This window comes from Dipodomys merriami, unplaced genomic scaffold (genome assembly GCF_024711535.1).
Source record: "Dipodomys merriami isolate MVZ:Mamm:240054 unplaced genomic scaffold, mDipMer1.0.p SCAF_56, whole genome shotgun sequence".
Classification (NCBI taxonomy): Eukaryota; Metazoa; Chordata; class Mammalia; order Rodentia; family Heteromyidae; genus Dipodomys; species Dipodomys merriami.
Genome location: NW_027206135.1, coordinates 737,068 through 754,734, shown reverse-complemented (window position 1 = coordinate 754,734; position 17,667 = coordinate 737,068). Strand labels below are relative to the sequence as shown.

The window sequence follows — 17,667 nt, the reverse complement described above, 5'->3', positions numbered from 1 at the left end:
GCCCTCATCCCACCCAGAGACGTTCCAGCTCAGTGTTTGCTGAACGACTGTTGCAAAGGAAGTTAAGCCATTTTTTGTCCTTACAAAGCTATGGTGAATCCTTTTGCCTGATAAATAAGACAGTCCACCATCTGTGTAACCCCAGCTTTCCAGGCCCACCCCATTTTTCAGATGAGCTCCTTCCTCCCATCCTCACCCACGCTTTCTGCTTTTTCATTTTCAGCATGAAGGGTTTGAACTCAGGTTTTTGTGCACATGAGGCAGTTGTACCTCTGAGCCACACTTCTAGACCCCCCCCCCCTTTGTTTTGTGTGTGTGTGTGTCAGCCTGAACTTAGAGCCTTTTCTCTCAAGGCTAGCACTCTACCACTGAACCCCGTCTCCTTCCTCCTGCCTTTTTGGTAATTAATTGGATTTTCCTGTTTAGGCCGGCTTCAAACCCGGATCCTCCTCTCTCAGCCTCCTGACTAGCTGGTGGTTCTTGGGCTGGCAGCGGGGCTGAGGCGCAGAGCTGCTGAAGCTCAGTGGGCGTGGCCGTGGTTGGGAGGGGAGGGGTGGAGCAGGGAGCCCTGGGAAGGCCCCGGCGTCTCCGTCCCGGGTCTCCAGCGGACGTGGCCTCAGTCCCCATGTCGTCTAGGAGCGAGCGCGCGCGCTGGGTGACGGCGCTGGGCAGCGGTGGTGGCTGTGGCGGCAGCGGCGGGAGGCGGCACCTGGACCGAACTGGTGAGTCCCGGCTCCCTCGGGCCCTGCAGGCGGCCCCTGACTCTGCGGAGTCAGCGGGAGCGCCGAGCCGATCCCGGGGCGGCTTCGTCTGGTCCGGTGACCGCAGGGCCGGGCCGTGAGCGGAGCCCAGCTGAAGCCCCCGCAGCTCCAGCACGCTCTCGGCGAGGCGGGGGGGGGGGGGGGGACCGGACGCCCCCTGCCCCTCCTCACCCCGTCAGAACCCCCCCCCGTCACCCCGTGAGGTCACCCCATCAGAACCGTCCGTCCCTCAGCGCTCACGCAGGTGGAGGTCGTGCGCTCCTTCACCGCCAGGCAGCCCGACGAGCTCTCCCTGCAGGTGGCCGACGTGGTGCTCACTTACCAGCACGTGGGCGACGGTGAGCCAGCTGGCCCGTGACCCCGCCCCGCCCCCTGCGTCCCGGCGGTGACCCCGCTCCCTCCCAGCATGCCCCGAGCCGGGCGAGTGGTGGCGGGCCTGTGGTGGCGGCGATGTGGAGCCATCTTCCTTGCTGTCTTCCTCCGCACAGGCTGGTACGAGGGCGAGCGGCTCCGCGACGGGGAGCGGGGCTGGTTCCCCGCGGAGTGCGCCAGGGAGATCACATGCCGCGCCACCATCGACCGGAACGTGGAGCGGATGGGACGGCTGCTGGGGCTGGAGACGCACGTGTAGCCTGCAGCGGCCCGGCGCCTCCGGATTCGGACTCAAGAGGCAGAGGGAGCCGCGGTGTCTTCAAACCTCTTCCCCGGACGTGGAGCCGCGACTCGGGACTTTGGTCCGAGCAGGGGCCGGACCTGGTGACCGGGGCGCGCCCCAGGCGCCTGGCTCCTGTGAGAAGAGCCAGCGCGCGGGAGGGACCCCGCCAGTCCCCGTCGGCCTCTGGCCGAGGGCGGGCAGCAGGGAAGGCTAGCAAGGCCGGACGCTTGCTTCAGAGGGGATCGTATTTTTGTTGTGTCGGTCGTGGGACTTGAACTCTGGATTTGAGCGCTGTCCCTCGGCTCGAGGTGAGCACTCTACCACTCATGGGTTTTCTGCTTAGGTGGTGCTGAGGAATCGAACCGCGGGCCTCACGCATGCAAGGTGAACACTACCATTGAGCCACCTTCCCAGCCCCGGGATTATTGGGGTATTACTTTGCTAATACCAGATTGAACCTAAAAAGCAACCTTATGGAGTCAGTGGGTTAATTTATACGTAGGATGACTACGTGTTGAAATATGCAATGCCTGTGTCGATAGGGCCTCATTAGCAGATTAATAGTCTGTTAGGTAATGTGTAGCAGGTGTTTAACACATTCACAGCCCCAAGTTGTGCCTGAAAACAGTATTTTTAGAACTAGTTGGTTGTTGAAATACCTTCTCTAAATTGTAGTTTCTTCAGTCACAGCAAACAAAAATGTCATTTCTGTTCCAATACAGTGAGACTACTTGTACACTTCCAACAAAGTCTGGGAGTTTTATGAAGGTTTTGTACATGTATTTTCATGCTGGTGTCATTACTATTTTTAAATTATTTTTCTTTTATGGTTTTCTGCAGCTGTATTTAAAGGGGTGGAAGAGCAAACTGGAAAACCTCTGGAGATGAGGGAAACCTGAAATCTAAGAGGCTATTTGTTTCCCAGCTTCTTAACACTCTTTGAAGCCACAGTAGATGACAGTAGATGTCTGTCGGCAGACATCAATCAAAGTGAGATCCTGGGAGGAGGGGAACTGGAGGGGGAAGCTGCAGGAGAATGAGCAGGAAGGAAGAAGGGCCCTCATCTCCCCAGGCCTCAGGGAAGCAGCCAAGCACAACTCTTGCTGCACTGGACGAGTGAAGAGCACAGGCAGAGGAGTTGTGGGTTGAACCCTGGGGACTGGAGTGTGAACCTGCCTTCTAGGATTCTAGTTCACTGAAGTCCTGGTAGAAACAAACCCCTCTAGAGGACTAACATGACAGTGGGGTAGGGGATAGTACAGAGAAGCCAGACTGAAATCCAAACCAGAGTGACAGCAACAGATAACACATTTTACAGAACAACAAAATTACAAAGAGTAACAAGAACAGCAGCAGAAACACAGAGAAGGAAAGTATGGAACTGGGTTTAACTTCACATTAGAAAGTTACTTGGAGTTATTGGACACTGGTGGCTCATATCTATAATCCTAGCTATTCAGGAGGCTGAAATCTAAGAAACACTGTTCTGAGCCAGCCCGAACCAATCTACAGCTTTAGCTATCAAAAAAAAAAAAAAAAGCCAGAAGTGGAGATCAAGTAATTAGCATGGCAGTAGTGAACAAGGCAGCTGGGTATGAGTCTAAGGTCCTGAATCCAGTCCTAGTGAAAATGGAACATAGTCTTTTCAAGCACATAAGGTATTTACATTTAACTCTCCTGAACCGCACCAAGTGTAAACAATTCTTAAAGGACTAACAATAGTAATAAGTTCTTTGCTGGCAGCATAATGGGGCCACAACCGGTGAGATCTACAGTGAATTTACAAGGCTGGGTGTGGTGGACAAGGGTGGCAATCCCAGCTACAGGGGAAGTTATCATGAGACCTCTCTGAAAAACAATGCAAAAAGGAGCCCAAGAGCTGTATAACAGCCACTCCACCCAACAACAGGTCAGTCTTCATTGCAAGAGATGTTTTCTAGATCCTAAATGGAGAAATGCAAAGGAACAGGAATGCACCAAAATGTTCTCTAGCCCCAATGGGACCAAAGAAGAAGGGCAACAGAACACACTTTCTGGTGAGTTCTGTCTCACAAGGTGGCCTGGACTGCCGGCCTTGAGTGTGAAGCTGCTCAGGACTCACTGGCACTGGTGGGAAGAGCGAGGATCTCCCCCATCTGGAAGTGGGTTTCTCTGCCTAGCTCTTCACCCCAGAATGAACTTGTGTTGAGGCCAGGAGCAAGCTCATGCTCAAGATTTCAGTGGCTCAGATTTGCAATGAACTTCAAGGAATGCACGTAAGTAACAACTTTGCAAACATAAAATGGGTAATTCTCCCTCTTCAGATTCCATTTAACATACAGATGGCAGAAAGCAACAGCATTAAGCACATGAAAATCAAGATGGTTCATCACAACTACATAAATAACTACCAACTAAAGGCAAAATCATACCTCAGTCCACAGCCACGAACAGAATAAAACTGACAATACAGTTCTGCCAAGAGCATCAAACACTTGGGCACCACCTCTAGTCACTTCTGAAGACTCTGGAAACAGATCACACAATCTCAGGGACTTCCTAAGAGAAGTGAAAATACATAGCCACACAAAGACTACAGACACACTTGCATCAGTTTTATTCATCAGCGCAAAAAAACTTAGTAAGTCAATAGCTATCAGCTGATGGAAGAATAAACGAGTAAAACCGCACTACACAATAGTAAACAGAAGAGACACGTAACACAACTCATGTCAAAAGCTTTCAGTAAAAGCAACTGGATACAGACGACTGCCTACAATTCCATTTATTGTATATGGCAAAACTATGGGCCAGAAAAATAGCAAAGCACTAAAGGAGAGCAGGAGCTGCCCGCAGGAGATGCTCTACAAACAAAGCTCAAGATTCTACACAGGTGACACACTTAAAATCACTTCATTAGATACAAACAAAAGCTTTCAAAAAAACATGGAAATATATCAAAAATGTAGCATGTTTATAGGCTGAACTGCCAAGTATTTTTCCATATGTTGTAAGTCCAGAATAAAAAATAATTTTAGCATTATCATAAATCACGAATATACAAATGATAACAATTGTGTAAAAATACAAGCTCAAAGGTAAGTATGGAAGGAAATTTGCCACTATTCTGATTAGGGAAATGAGAATACATTCTCTCTAAAAGTTTTCCACAAGTACTTTTAGCATACTTTGTTTTAAAAATGCAGCAAAAACCAAGACTCATGATTAAGTAGGATAAATTCAGCTTCAGCTTTCTACTGTATTTGCTATATATGCACTCTACATTGCCTACTTGGTTCCTCTATTCCTTCTAATTCCCCCTTAAATTTATTTCTTCCCATTTACTCTCTATATTGACAAGAATCATTTTAAGACAAGTAGATTTCCTTAAAAAAATAGTTATACTGGGGTGTGAACTCAGGGCTCAACAGACACTGTACCACTTGAGCCACGTCTCCAGTCCCCTTTGCACTGGGGACTCTGGTAGGTGTGGAGCACCATCTTCCTAGCCACACTTCCTGATACATCTGGCCAGCTACCAGTTAGGCATGCCCTAACACACTCAGCCTGTCTATGTGGAGTCAGTGATCTTTCTGTCCAACCTAGCTAGGAAGCACTAGGCTCCAGATCTCCCCTCCCCACAGCTGGGGACAGGCAGGAGGGCACCACACCACAATGTACTGGCCAGCAAAGCCTGATCCTACCAATGCCTCAAAATAGGATTGGAGGTGTGAGCCACTAGTGCCCAGCCTAGATTTCCCTTCTAACTTAAGGTCTTATTTCTTAAAATTACTGAAGAGTCAGTGGGTTTTTAGTTTGGAATGCATGTCATTCGGCAATGCCCAGTTCTGTAAACTAAAGAAACAACAAACAGCACCTTCAACTAAGATTTCCATCCTCATCAGCTGCAAGCAGGTGACAGAATGTTTTCACTGCCATTCAACAAAGCAGGAGCATTTCTCCACTCACCTGGAGAAATAAGCAAACAATGACCACATGGGATCATGCATCTTTTACAAATTTGTCTTTAAATCTGTTTTTCCAGGAGTGTTTGGTAGATGTGAACTGAAAATTAAACAATGAATTCAAGAAAAATACAAAAGGCACCTTTGAGAACTGCTAAAGATGGCCTGTACGTCCTCAGCACTGTGACGAGGCGTAACATGCTGCGAGCACTGCAAGGCAGGTGGGCCGGCCAGAACACACCTCCCCAGAAACAGGAGCTACTGAACCAGCACTGTCACCCGTGTATCCCATTCCTTTGGCTCCCTTTCGTTTACTGGAAAGCACAATAAATCTCCATTTTTAGGAGACAGATGGGTGTTTCCTTTTGCAGTAGTGTCCAGTTCTATCACTTTTAACCCACAGAAGGGCTCCAGCTGTTCTGTCATAAAGTAATTATCAGAAAGAGGCCTCAGAGTCACTCAATGATGGAGAGTGTGTGTTTCAGTGAATATGCTTTTTGCCAATGTAAAAATAAGCCTACTTAAGGTGGCTTAAACCATGACAGTAGGCTCACATGGATGGCAGGACTAGACCTGGGCACTCTGTACATCTCCACACGATCAGGAGCACCAGCCCAACTCTGGTACTGGTGAAGGACGTTGCAGTGAAGTCCCGTCTATGAAGTCTACTCAGGAGAGAACCTTCCCCGCCCCTTGCAGCCCACCTGTAAATCACACAGGCAAGGGCAGGCACCCCGGCCTATGCAAGGGTTTGCTCTTAGGAAGCAGGTCCAGCTGCTGAGGACATGACAGAGGCTGGGACGCTACAGCAACAAAAAGTGACAAAGTGGTGCTGGCAACCAAGAGTACCTCAACGATGGATGGGACTGGACAGAGGACATCTGCTCACGGAGGAGTCGGAGGCTATGCGGCACTGAAGTCCTATGTCACAGACTATTATGCAGCAAAATGCTGTCAGGGACGACTGGTGAGACTGAGGACACGACGTGGCAGCAAGCTGCAGCCTGTGCGCTCTGCATCTACTGACACTTCAGCCCCACAGTCCCCACTGGGATAGAGACAAGGAAAAGTAAATCACAAAACGAGCAACACACCCAAGACATTTAGGAACAATCAGAATGGGACCGAACTTCAGGTCATCAGGTGCTAACTCGACTCAGGTGCTCATGCTGCTGCAGAAGAAATGGAAACAATACTTTAAAAGTAAAAACATGAAACCAGGGAGAGGTGGACATGTGGATACTAAGCCAAGAAGTTAGCTGAGCTTTACATATTTTATTAAATACTGGGCTTTAATTACAAGAAATGTACTTCTAGAAGAAGTTTATTCTTAAAAATGTGGTTGTGTTCACATTCTTGATGCTGCTTTGTGCTAACCACGTTGCTTTTCCTAGTTCTACACTTAATCATTATGGGTGGAAGATTCATTTCCTGTAAGAGAATACACACCCTCTCGGGCACAACACTCACAGAGATGCCCCCCCACCTCCCCATGGACAAGCCCAGCCAGGAGTATGACAGACTGTGTTTGTGCACTCACGAGGGCGAGGGGAGGACACGTGCACACTACGTCTTTACTACCTACTCGAGGTTCTGACCTACCAGGGCCACGCGCAGGCTCCAGGGCTCTGGGCTGAGTTAAAGTGTGAGGAAGAGACCATGCGCTGCGAAGCTGTCAGCTGCTCCATCCGTCCTGGTGGCGGGGAGGCAGGCTCCGGGGAACCGCCTTCTCCTGGGTTTTGATTAAGTCCAGAATAGCAGAGAGCACGGCACAGTCTCTGGATGCCTTGTCCTTCCAGTCCACAGGGTGAGGGTTCTCGATCTTCTCCTGCAGCAGCAAGTCCAGTTCCTTCCTTAACTCCTAAGGTTGGAAAAGTGACACGTTCAGCAAGGACAGATGCATTATTGACTGGTACGAGGAGTGCCACAAGCTATTATAACAACATGCACATTTGGTGAGCAAACCACTCAAGGGAAGTTGAAAGCAAGCTTTCATCAGACCGAGCCATTGAAAAGTGTATTACCACCACCACAAAAACAATCTGGAAAATCGCGTTAGCTTTCCAACATAACCAGCTGTCAAAATAGAACACGAAACACTTCCTGACTCACCTTCACGAGGTTGGCAATTCTGGCTGGGGACTGGAACACAATCCATTCGTCCACAGCGATGGTTTCCTGGTCATTGTCCTTCTGGATGGAGATATCGCCACCGAAGAACAAGAGGCAGTACGGGGAGACCTCGGTGCAGTCATACAAATAGATCTGTGGGGGGAAAGGGGATGCCCGGTCACTGCAGGCTACGCACCCACCACAGGAAGCACACACAGTGCTTTCCTCCTGAGACGTGTGTGCATGTGAGCCAAATTACACCGGCTGATTTACAAGAAATATTTTATGTGACCATTCTCTGCTAAGTCATAAAAGGTTTCATGTTTTTAATTTAAAGTGTAGCACTATTCTTTGAACAAAGTACTTCCTGAGTATCAAAAACACTAATATAGCTGAAACTGTTTTTATCCATGTTTTCAGAATTTACAAACATGAATTAGCTACCAAAGAAAACAAACAGAACCCACTAAATACTTTCTTGAATGCATAAACACAAATGTGCTAACCAACTACACCCTTGAGGTTTCTTCAGAGACTAAGAGAATATGACTCAAACCTCATGACCCTCCAACTTGGTAAAAACACAAAGGCTAATTGTAAAAGACCAATGTTGAAGTACAGCTTATCTGCTCAAAAGGCTGCAATTCCTAACAGGAAAATCTTGCCCACCGTTCTGCAAAGTTTCTAAGTCCAAAGCCACAGACTGAGCAATGGGCTGTGGGACGTGGGGAGTGAGACATGGGGCCTTGGGGCAGGCAGCACTCGGCAGGCACTCACACTGCTGGTCCTCATCTTGAGGTGGTACATGAGCCAGTTGTAGCGGAAGTCGGTCTGCTCCACGTTCACTGATTTGGGGTGAATCGCAACCAGACCATCAGACTTGGTATGAACTTTCACCCTTTAAAACAAGTTAAAACAAGATTTTAAAATGAAGTCTCCTAAGGGTTCTCTTGTCCACTACTTCAAAGATTAAGAAGTTTTTAATAAAATTCAAACAAGCACAAAAGCCTCACAGGTATGCTCACTGTATCAATTTAAAAGTTAGTATGTGAGCAGAGTAGAAATCTCAGGATGGCATTAAGACTGCCAGTGCATCTGAATAACAATATAGCAAATTCTCTTACAGGTGGAGTTACTCAACATACCAGAGTATTAACATAAACTATACTACAGAAGGGAAAATAAGACTGCCCAAAATAAAGTGATTCAGTCTATTTTAAATCTTCAATACTATGCAACAGGGAGATGTTTGGTAGCCTGATCTTTTATACAGTTGTGTTAACTTCTTCTATTAGGAAAGCACATATATGCTAATAATCCATAAACCCTCCAAATTGGTTGTGTGTGTGCGAAAGTACACCTATTCCTGGGGCTTAAACTCAGTCTGGACACTATCCATCAGCTTTTTTTGCTCAAGGCTAACACTTTACTTCAGGCTTTTCTGTAGCTAATACAAGGTAAGAGTTTCCAGACTTTACTGCCTTGGCTAGCTTCAAACCACGATGGTAAGATTTAAGCCTCCTGAGTAAGTAGCTAGGACTACAGACATGAACCACTGGCATTAGCTTTTCAAGTTTTTCAAGCAGTTGTACTTCTTACACCAAAACCAGTTAAGACTGATTACACATAATAGAACAAGAAGTTCTCTTTTTATCACGGTCAGTGTAACCCATGCCATCCTATAGCCCACATGGGTGGGTGGCAGACTGTGGAGGCCTGGGCAGTCAAGGTTTTAGGTTCTGGACCCTGTGATCTCAAACACTTCTGAGAGTGTAGGATGGAAACAGGCAGACAACAACAGGACCAAGTGATACAAACCCACTGAAAACAGCTTTGGTCTGCAAGACGAGGCTCAGTGACCCTCTACTTAGGACAAAACCAAGCACCCTGTTTTTCACACATCCTCCCAGGGTGACAAAGGAAGACAACAGTGCATTCAAACAGGTATCTGTATGAAGTTAGATGTAAAGACAGAACCTGATAAAATACTGACACAAGAGCAAAGCACGTGAACCACGTGTACCATTTAGGATATGGAAATCCAGCCACAGTAATGAATTCATCCATGTAGCCATGACCTCTCACCCTGGAACAGGCCCACTCAGCAGTGCAGACACGGGTCTGGGCCTCATTCCTGGGGAGCTGTCCTGCACACTGCATGACACGTAGCAGGACACTCCAGGTTTCTGAGAACACATGTCTATCCTGACATACAGCAACCATAACATCTCCAGGCAACCCAAGCTGAACACCGGTGCCCAGGAAAAGATGTCTTCCATGGCTCTGTGTTTCTTGTGCTTTTAGTCCCAGGCTATCTACCAACTATACTTCACGTTACTACACAACCGATTCCGCAGCTAATGACTGCTGTACTGTTTGCAAATACTTCCTTAGGATAAACTTCTCAAGTCAAAATGTGCACTAATGAAGGGCACCAGTGACTCACACCTATAATCCTAGCTAATTAGGAGGTTGAGATCTGAGGATCACAGTTCGAAGCTAGCCTGATAGTAAAGCCAAAATTCTGGCAGTGGAACTATGGCTCATGTAATAGAGCACTAGTCTTGACCACAAAAGCTCAGGAACAGCACTCAGGCCCCAAGTGCAAGCTCTAGGACCCACCAACACACATGCACGCACACACGCACCTACACACAAATGTATACACATCAGGCAACTGAACCAGAGACCATTTTAATCACTTTTCCTATAACATGAACATATGATGGCTTTCTGAAGAGTAGCTACTTCTGACAGCTTCTCTGTCAGAATAAGCTTTAACAGTGTGGGCTCATTTCCAAGGCAGAAATATACCTCACTACTGTGTCTCCAATGATCAGACACCATTTGCATACATACTTACTAGTTATATTTTACTTTTTAAAACCATGAAACTACCGTAATTTATTCAAGGAGCTGTTGCCAAAAGAACCACTTTGCAAGGACAGAAAGAAAAAAAAATCTACATCAATTTCTCCTGAGCCAATTCTACTGATTTCTAACGGCTGACTTAACACTGGTGGTCATATGTTTAAACTAACACTCTGGGACAAACAGGTGACCGCAGAGGAGACTCCACAGCTACACTGAGGTAAAAGGCAGCCTTATTCTAAATGGAAAAACACATTTACAGCAAGAACCCTGGTACACTTAGAGGATTTCCAAAGTTAAAGAAATGCAAATATTCATTAATAATCTTCAATGCTTACATTTTTCTTTTTTTACCCAGATTTAGTCGAATTTTAGCAACTTTGGGATATAAGCCAGCACAGATGACAGCTTTGATTATCTTCTCATTATCTATTGGATGTGGGCAGAGAAAACAAAGTAAAAAACTGAGAGGGTGGGCAGTGAGGGCCATCTCTGAACCATGGTGTGCTTTACCTGAGTTTATATTGGATTTGGGGTCTTTGGGGCTCCTGCTGCTTACAAACCCAGCTCCAAGCAGGTGCTCAGCAAACTGCCCTTTCATGTCATGCAGCATCTACAGAGCAAGCAGAAGAGAAGGCGTCGCACAGGCAAGCCCGGGGACAGGGCGACCTGGCACACCTTGCTGCTTTAGGGGAACTGTGAAACACAAGATGCTGGAAGGAAAAGTTTGGCAAACTGGAAAACTGTTCTGTCAACTATACCCATTCATCAATGGCGGCTTCTGCACTATCCCAGAGATCAATGGTCTTTCACAGAAAAAGTTAACCCCTTGTCAGAAGCAACAATACTTAAGACTGACAAACAGAATTTTCAAAATTGCTGAACAAGCCCTTTGAGCCTTCTCTCACCTCAAATCTTGAGAAATAACATCAACTAAACAAGACTGTTTATACATACATAAAACAAAGATGAGTTCAGAAAAAATGTATCCTATCAAGGAGATCCATACAAAAAAGTACCTCCACGTCAATTCATTTCTAGTTGCAGAAATGAGTGTGAATGACCACATAATCTCCATTTTATAACCACAAGAGGTCTTTTGCTTGCTTTTAGGACTACTATCATTTTCAATGCTATTCTGCATGTGTGAATTCCACATTTTGAATTAGCACAGTATTTAAATATTCCCATGCATACTATCAGTTGATTGATTCATCATGCACTATCTAAGATTTTTTTCTCTTTGATTCCTCTCATATTCTAATAGGCAGCATTTTCACTGCCAGTGAGTTTTTCAACTCAGAACTCTGCTTCATAAGTGTTTTCTTAATACTTGTCCTATTTCTTTACACTTAAATTGTCTAAATTGATCATCTCAAGTGACACTTGTGTTCAGCCATTTTCATACTTTTGGTTCATTTTATCCTTTCCATTTCAGGGAAATGACATCTTGTCTCTGGATCACTGGAATGGTCTCTATCTGTGAATCAATCACTGGAAGGGACTGTCTGTCTCTGGATCAATCACTGGAATGGTTTCTGTCTCTCTCTGGATCACTACTCAAAACCACACAGGGATGCCAACCATCCCCATGATGGATCAGCCCTAATTTCCGTGATTCCTCTCATTTCTACTTACTGCCACATGTCCACCACTTTCTCCTGGTTGTCCCGCTAATATGAGTTCGGCAGTCCTGTCTTCCCACTAGTTCCTGAAGGAACACTCCTGCTGGGCAGCTAAGGCATCCTCTACTGAGAAACTGTGTCCCTTCCATTTCCTCTGGCTGCAGTTATCTTTCAGAGCTGCAACCTTACTTTTCAGTCTGCTAATGAGCAGGTACTTTCATTGAGATTTATTAGATGTTGTGTTTTTCATATAATATCTATTTTGTGTATTTTTCACTTTACATGACATATACAGATGTAGAAAAGATTTATATCTGTACTAACCTAGCAATATACAAATTACTCAATATTTTTACAGTACCTGCAGTGTGTTTGAAGAGAGGAAATATTCCCAGCAGTAATCCTTTTCGTATCTGAACCCACGCCGCCTAGCTTCTTCCCAGCCCTATGGGAAAAAGGAAAATCTGTTTATACCATTGAGACTGCGTACCACTTTCCATCTGTGCATCTAGTATGATGGTGTCTGCCTGTAACCCAGTTTCATAGGAGGCAGCATGTAGGATTATAGTCCAAGGCTGGCCTAGGCAAAAGGGCTCAAGACCCTATATAAAAATAATGCAAAAAGGGACAGAGGAATGATGCCCAAGATTTCTATATAGGTGAGCACAAATTATATGCCTACAGTATTTTATTCAGAGTAACATCATATTGCATATGTATTGGTCAAAAAAGCAAAGCACATTGCTAAATTTCAATGGGGTTATCTTCAGTTTCATAACTATTCTTCTCAGAAAGCATCAAAAAGGGTAAAATAGACAAACTGAATAAATTCCAAGGAAAAAAAATCTTTTGAGCAACATGAAGTACAAAACACAGAGGAACAGTTAAAGACACTGCCTCTATAAATTGCAAATTACAGTTCAGTTTTATGGAAATAATTACTTACACTTCAAAACAGAAAATATCTTCCTGATCTGAATTATGTACATGGATGTGTGTGTGCGTGCTGTGTGTCCATGTGCCAACACTGAGGCTTAAGGCTTGCATTTCAGGGCCTGGGTGCTGTCCCTTAGCTGCTTCACTCAAGGCTAGCACTCTACTGCTTGAGCCACAGGTCCTCTCCCAACTTTTTGGTGATTAAGTGGACAAAAGAATCTCCTGGCCCTCCTGCCTGGGCTAGCTTCCAACTGTGATCCTCAGCTCTGTCTCCTGAGTAGCTACAGGCATGAGCCACTGGTACCTGACTGGATATAAACCATTTTTAGTAATGTTAAAACGTGGCATCATGCTGAGCACCGCAGCTCATGCCTATAATCCTAAGGGACATTCTGCTGGTCTCCACATCTTACAAGGTGATAAGATAGCTGCCATCTTGAGCCTTAAGTGTTTTATACAAATCTCTAGGGTTCTGAAAATAAGAAATGTGAAATTATGATTCAGTACTACCCCAATATTTAACCAGATGAGTACATACACAAAAATAAAAATCCTAGACTAAAAGTTCTCAAGTATTTATTTGCAAGTATTTACTTGCAAACTGAATTCAAAATATATTTAAAAGATGACACATCACAATAAATTTGATCTCATTCAAGGGTGCCAGGATGATTCATCATCACAAATCAATAAGGCCAGCATATAAATGGAATCAAGGACAAAAATCACATAACCACACCAAGTGATGTAGGAAAAGCTTGGACAAAATTCAGTATCATTTCATAATAAAAGCTCTGAAGAAACTAGGATGGGGGATAGCCTGCAATATAATAAATTTTATACACACACAACAAACTTATAGCTAACACTAAGCTAAACAGAATTGAAATATGCTCAAGCCAGGACTGAGACAAGAGTCTCCACTCCTTTTCAATACAGCACTGGAATTCCTAGCAAGATCAATAAGGAAGGAAAAGAAAAGGAAGAAGTCAAATCATCTCTATTTACAAATGATATAATTCTACACTTAAAAGAACCTAGAGATTAAGCCCCCACCCCAAAATAAATAAACCCTAGACCTGATTAATATTTTTAGTGATGCAGCAGGATACAAAATTAACATATTTAAAAACCTCAATAGCTTTTTGGTATATACACAACAAGCAGGATAGGAAAAGTCAGGACAATAACCAGATTTTTTTGGGGGGGAGAGGGAAGATACTTCATGTGTTCTCAATGAGAAATATAGACTACTTATGGAAGTCAGCAAGGAGGTCTCTGAAAAGACTAAAGACATATCTTCTTTATAACCTTCCTTATAACCTTAAAACTAACGATGAGCAAATATACCAGAAAAACACCTGCATACTACATCTTTCACAGAACTGAACACAACAATAAATGCTGGCATCAGCCAAGGTGACCAGTAACCAATATATGAGTAAAGACATGGTATATCATCACACCATGAAACATTCGTTAGAGGAAGAATGAAACTGCTGTACAGACAATGGATGGAGTGGGGGCCCTGGATCAAATACAAGTGGACAAGTCAAACTTCCACCTGTATACATGGAGGCTGTGCCTACCATGAGGAGACATACAGACGAACATGTGCAGTGTATTGGTGGTAGGGGCACACTGCACACACATGTGTGTTCATGTACGTGTATAAACAAATGAAGAGAGCACGACAAACACTGTAGAGATGGAGGAGGAGGGACAAGGTCAAAGAGACTGTAGTAGAGGGGTGAACTTATAAAGTAATTACCACAATGAAACTCTCATGTCTGAGTCATGTATAAAAATTAAAAGTAAAAGAAAACTGATAATGAATTTTCTCACCTGTTTTGACCATTGCCTGCAACTTATTCCTTATAGTACTTCAAAAGATCAACTACATTCCTTTTTTCTATTATCAGGTTTCTAACTGAATAATAATGTGCCACAATCTAGGACAAGCCTTTTCTTTTTTACCTCAAATGCATTTACAACTGTCAGGTGATCACTTCTAGTTTCCTTTGCCAGTTCCTTTCTTCTGGCATCTGCAATCTTTTCTTTCCCCTAAAAGACAGAAAGTGAAATGAATTGTTGTGACACTAGAATAAATAGAACCATACTATAATAAATAAAACCACTCTAATAAAAACCTCAGGAAAAATGTATCAAATCAACAACTTTCAGCACGTAAAACTGAAAGAGAGCGTCTTTCTTACCAATGGAATCACGAAGGGATCTTTGAAGCTGAGACTAGCCGCAATAGTGAGCACTGGGTCTAAACAACAGAAAAGAGCTCCGAAGAGAATCATCTTCCCGATATGTGGCTCAACTGGCAATCGGGCCAAGTGGACACCAAGAGGGGTCAATTCTTCCTGTTTGTCCAAAGCATTCTGTAGAGTTTTTTGAAAACAAGCATACAAAGGCATTACATTTGAAGCTATTTTAGTTTTTTTTTTAAAAAGCCCAAACACCCCAATATTACCTTTAGTTTTCCTCATAAAAACACCAGTTCAATGTGAGCAAAGGTTAAAAACTTTTTTAAGAACCCTGAACAATGAGAAATATAGTCCAACTACAATACAGAGAACAGCTAAAACAGCAGTTCAGGGACAACAACCAATGAACTCCAAACCAGAATGTGGGCAAGGACAGCCACTCAGGGGTGGGTGGCCACTACAAGATTAGGGGTCTTTTCCTGGCAGACCTGAGGTAACTGCTGTTTGCAAGAAGACCAGACAAGGCTTTGGGTTCTGTCAACAAGTCATTCTGTACATAGAATATTTAGTACACAATTAAAGTAACTATGCTAGATATCCAAGATCCAAACAAGAAACAATAAAAGCAATAATAACAACAAAAGGAGCTATGCACGTACAATTAGACACAGGTTTCAAAACATTTATAGAGGAAATGCCCACAGTCTATTTTGTTTAAGAACAAAATTCTGACTTCCTAATCTTGTTATTTAACTTTGAGAAGAGCATTTGAGAAACACTATTATTTTATACATGTAAAACAAGAATTAAAACATCTCTGCTACTGGGTTTATTTCCAAAGTTAAATTTATTTGTCAGTTGTGCTTGAACTCTGGACCTGGGTGCTATCCCTCAGCTCTTCAACTCAAGAATGCTCTACCTCTTAAGCCACAGTGCCATTTTGGGTTTTCTGAGTGGTTTATTGGAGTATGAGTTTCACAGCCTTTCCTGCCCAGGCTGGCTTTGACTGTGATCCTCAGAACTCAGCCTCCTGAGTAGCTAGGATTACAGGTATGAGCCACCACCACCCAACTTCAAAAGTTAAAATATCTTAACATATGAAACATCAATGCAATGTGATACATTTATAATGAAAAACTGGGGCTGGGAAGGTAGCTCAGTGGTAGAGCGCTTGCCTTGCATGCATGAGGCCCTGGGTTCGATTCCCCAGCACCACATAAGCAAAAAAAAAGTATAATGAAAAACTGTACACTTATTAGAGTAAATCACTTTTACAACATCAATGAACATAAGGGCAGTATTCAAAACTGATCCCATTTCTGTATTAGACTTACAAGAAAATACCTAACTAAAGGATGATGTATTGTGACAGACCAAGACAGGACAGCAAACCTCATGTACCCAAATCCAGAACCACATAATCTGTGATATAAACACGTGACAGGGCTGAAGAATGAAACAAGGTGACTTTTTTCTAGAATTGTACTCCATGAAGAGATCTACTTAGTAGATCTCAACACACATGCACATAAAACAAAATGCAGATAGATTATACATGTTAAGTGTGGAAAATAAAACAAGTTTAAAAAACCTTTATGATACTAGCATAGATTTATAAGGGGCAAGAGCAGTAACCTTTCACACCCACATATCTGACAATGAAATTGGAAATTTCTCTCGAGACATTTACAAAGAGTAAAGTTGCTGGGATGCAATTCAATGGAAAAGTGTGTGCCTAGTAAGTGTAATGCCCTAGGTTTGATCATCTACACCAAAAAAGGGAAAGAAGACCAAAAAAATATAGTTTAAAAAAATAATCTAAAAAGAGTAAAGGAACCAAGTGCTGGTGGCTCATACCTGAGTTGAGATCCTCTGAGGATCAAGGTTTGAAGGCAACCCAAGCAAGAAAACCTGTGAGACTCTAATCTCCAATTAACTACCCCCAAAGCCAGAAGACCTGTGGCTCAAGTGGCAGAGCACTAGCCTTGAGCACAAAAGCTCAAGGGACAGCAACCAGATCCTGAGTTCAAGCCCCAGGACTGTGCAAAAAGAAACAAAAAGAAAAAAGGAAAAAATAGTTATGTGTAATCTACAAGTGACAGAGGTCTCAGATGAAGAGTACTCAAGAAATGAGTAATGATTTACAATCTCACAGAAACAAGCACGGAAGAAACCTTACAAATGAACAATTGAGAGGAAAAAAAGCTGCTCACACATTCAATGGCAGTCCTGGAAATGTGGGTGAAACTACAGATGCAAGCGAGGTGGGTCAGGTACAGGACAGGGAGAGTCCTCTTGCCACACTCGCCACCTCGCACTGTCAGGCGGGCTCCCCAACCATCACACATGCTCCTCTGGACCCAGCCAATTCACAACCAAGCACACATCCAGATGCTTGACTGTGTGCACCAGGAAACATGCAACAGTAAAAGATATTTACACCTGAATTATATTCAACAGCCTCAAACAGGTACAAATGTTTTTAATAGTTGCAAAAGAAAATGTGATAAATGAAGCTAAAAGCAACAATGCAGAGCCTATCCCAGT

The 17,667-nt window shown here is 44.0% G+C and overlaps 2 protein-coding genes across 7 annotated transcripts in view; one reads left to right on the top strand and one right to left on the bottom strand.

The window, feature by feature from the left end:
* LOC138812155 (rho guanine nucleotide exchange factor 26-like) overlaps positions 1-12,173 on the top strand; it is a 79,093-nt gene extending 66,920 nt beyond the window's left edge. For 3 of the 5 annotated variants that reach the window (XM_070000086.1, XM_070000084.1, XM_070000085.1), the window contains exons 12-14: positions 637-722; positions 995-1,099; positions 1,250-2,165. In XM_070000086.1, coding sequence (XP_069856187.1) covers positions 637-722; positions 995-1,099; positions 1,250-1,392 — 334 coding nt within the window. In that variant the 3' untranslated portion in view covers positions 1,393-2,165. Of the gene's footprint in view, positions 1-636; positions 723-994; positions 1,100-1,249; positions 2,166-5,440; positions 6,527-11,781 lie in introns of those variants that run through there. The other 2 variants (XR_011367557.1, XR_011367556.1) reach the window with 2 other exon arrangements.
* The window catches only part of LOC138812154 (ATP-dependent DNA/RNA helicase DHX36), a 35,388-nt gene continuing 24,341 nt past the window's right edge, over positions 6,621-17,667 (bottom strand). Inside the window, exons 18-26 of one of the 2 annotated variants that reach the window (XR_011367555.1) lie at positions 15,121-15,294; positions 14,882-14,968; positions 12,330-12,413; positions 10,857-10,956; positions 10,682-10,772; positions 8,250-8,370; positions 7,473-7,625; positions 6,963-7,221; positions 6,621-6,791 (exon numbers count right to left, since the gene is read on the bottom strand). Coding sequence is in view for 1 of the 2 variants with exons in the window: in XM_070000083.1 (XP_069856184.1) it covers positions 7,036-7,221; positions 7,473-7,625; positions 8,250-8,370; positions 10,682-10,772; positions 10,857-10,956; positions 12,330-12,413; positions 14,882-14,968; positions 15,121-15,294 (996 nt within the window). In the remaining variant the exon portion in view is untranslated. Of the gene's footprint in view, positions 7,222-7,472; positions 7,626-8,249; positions 8,371-10,681; positions 10,773-10,856; positions 10,957-12,329; positions 12,414-14,881; positions 14,969-15,120; positions 15,295-17,667 lie in introns of both variants that reach the window. The other variant, XM_070000083.1, reaches the window with a different exon arrangement.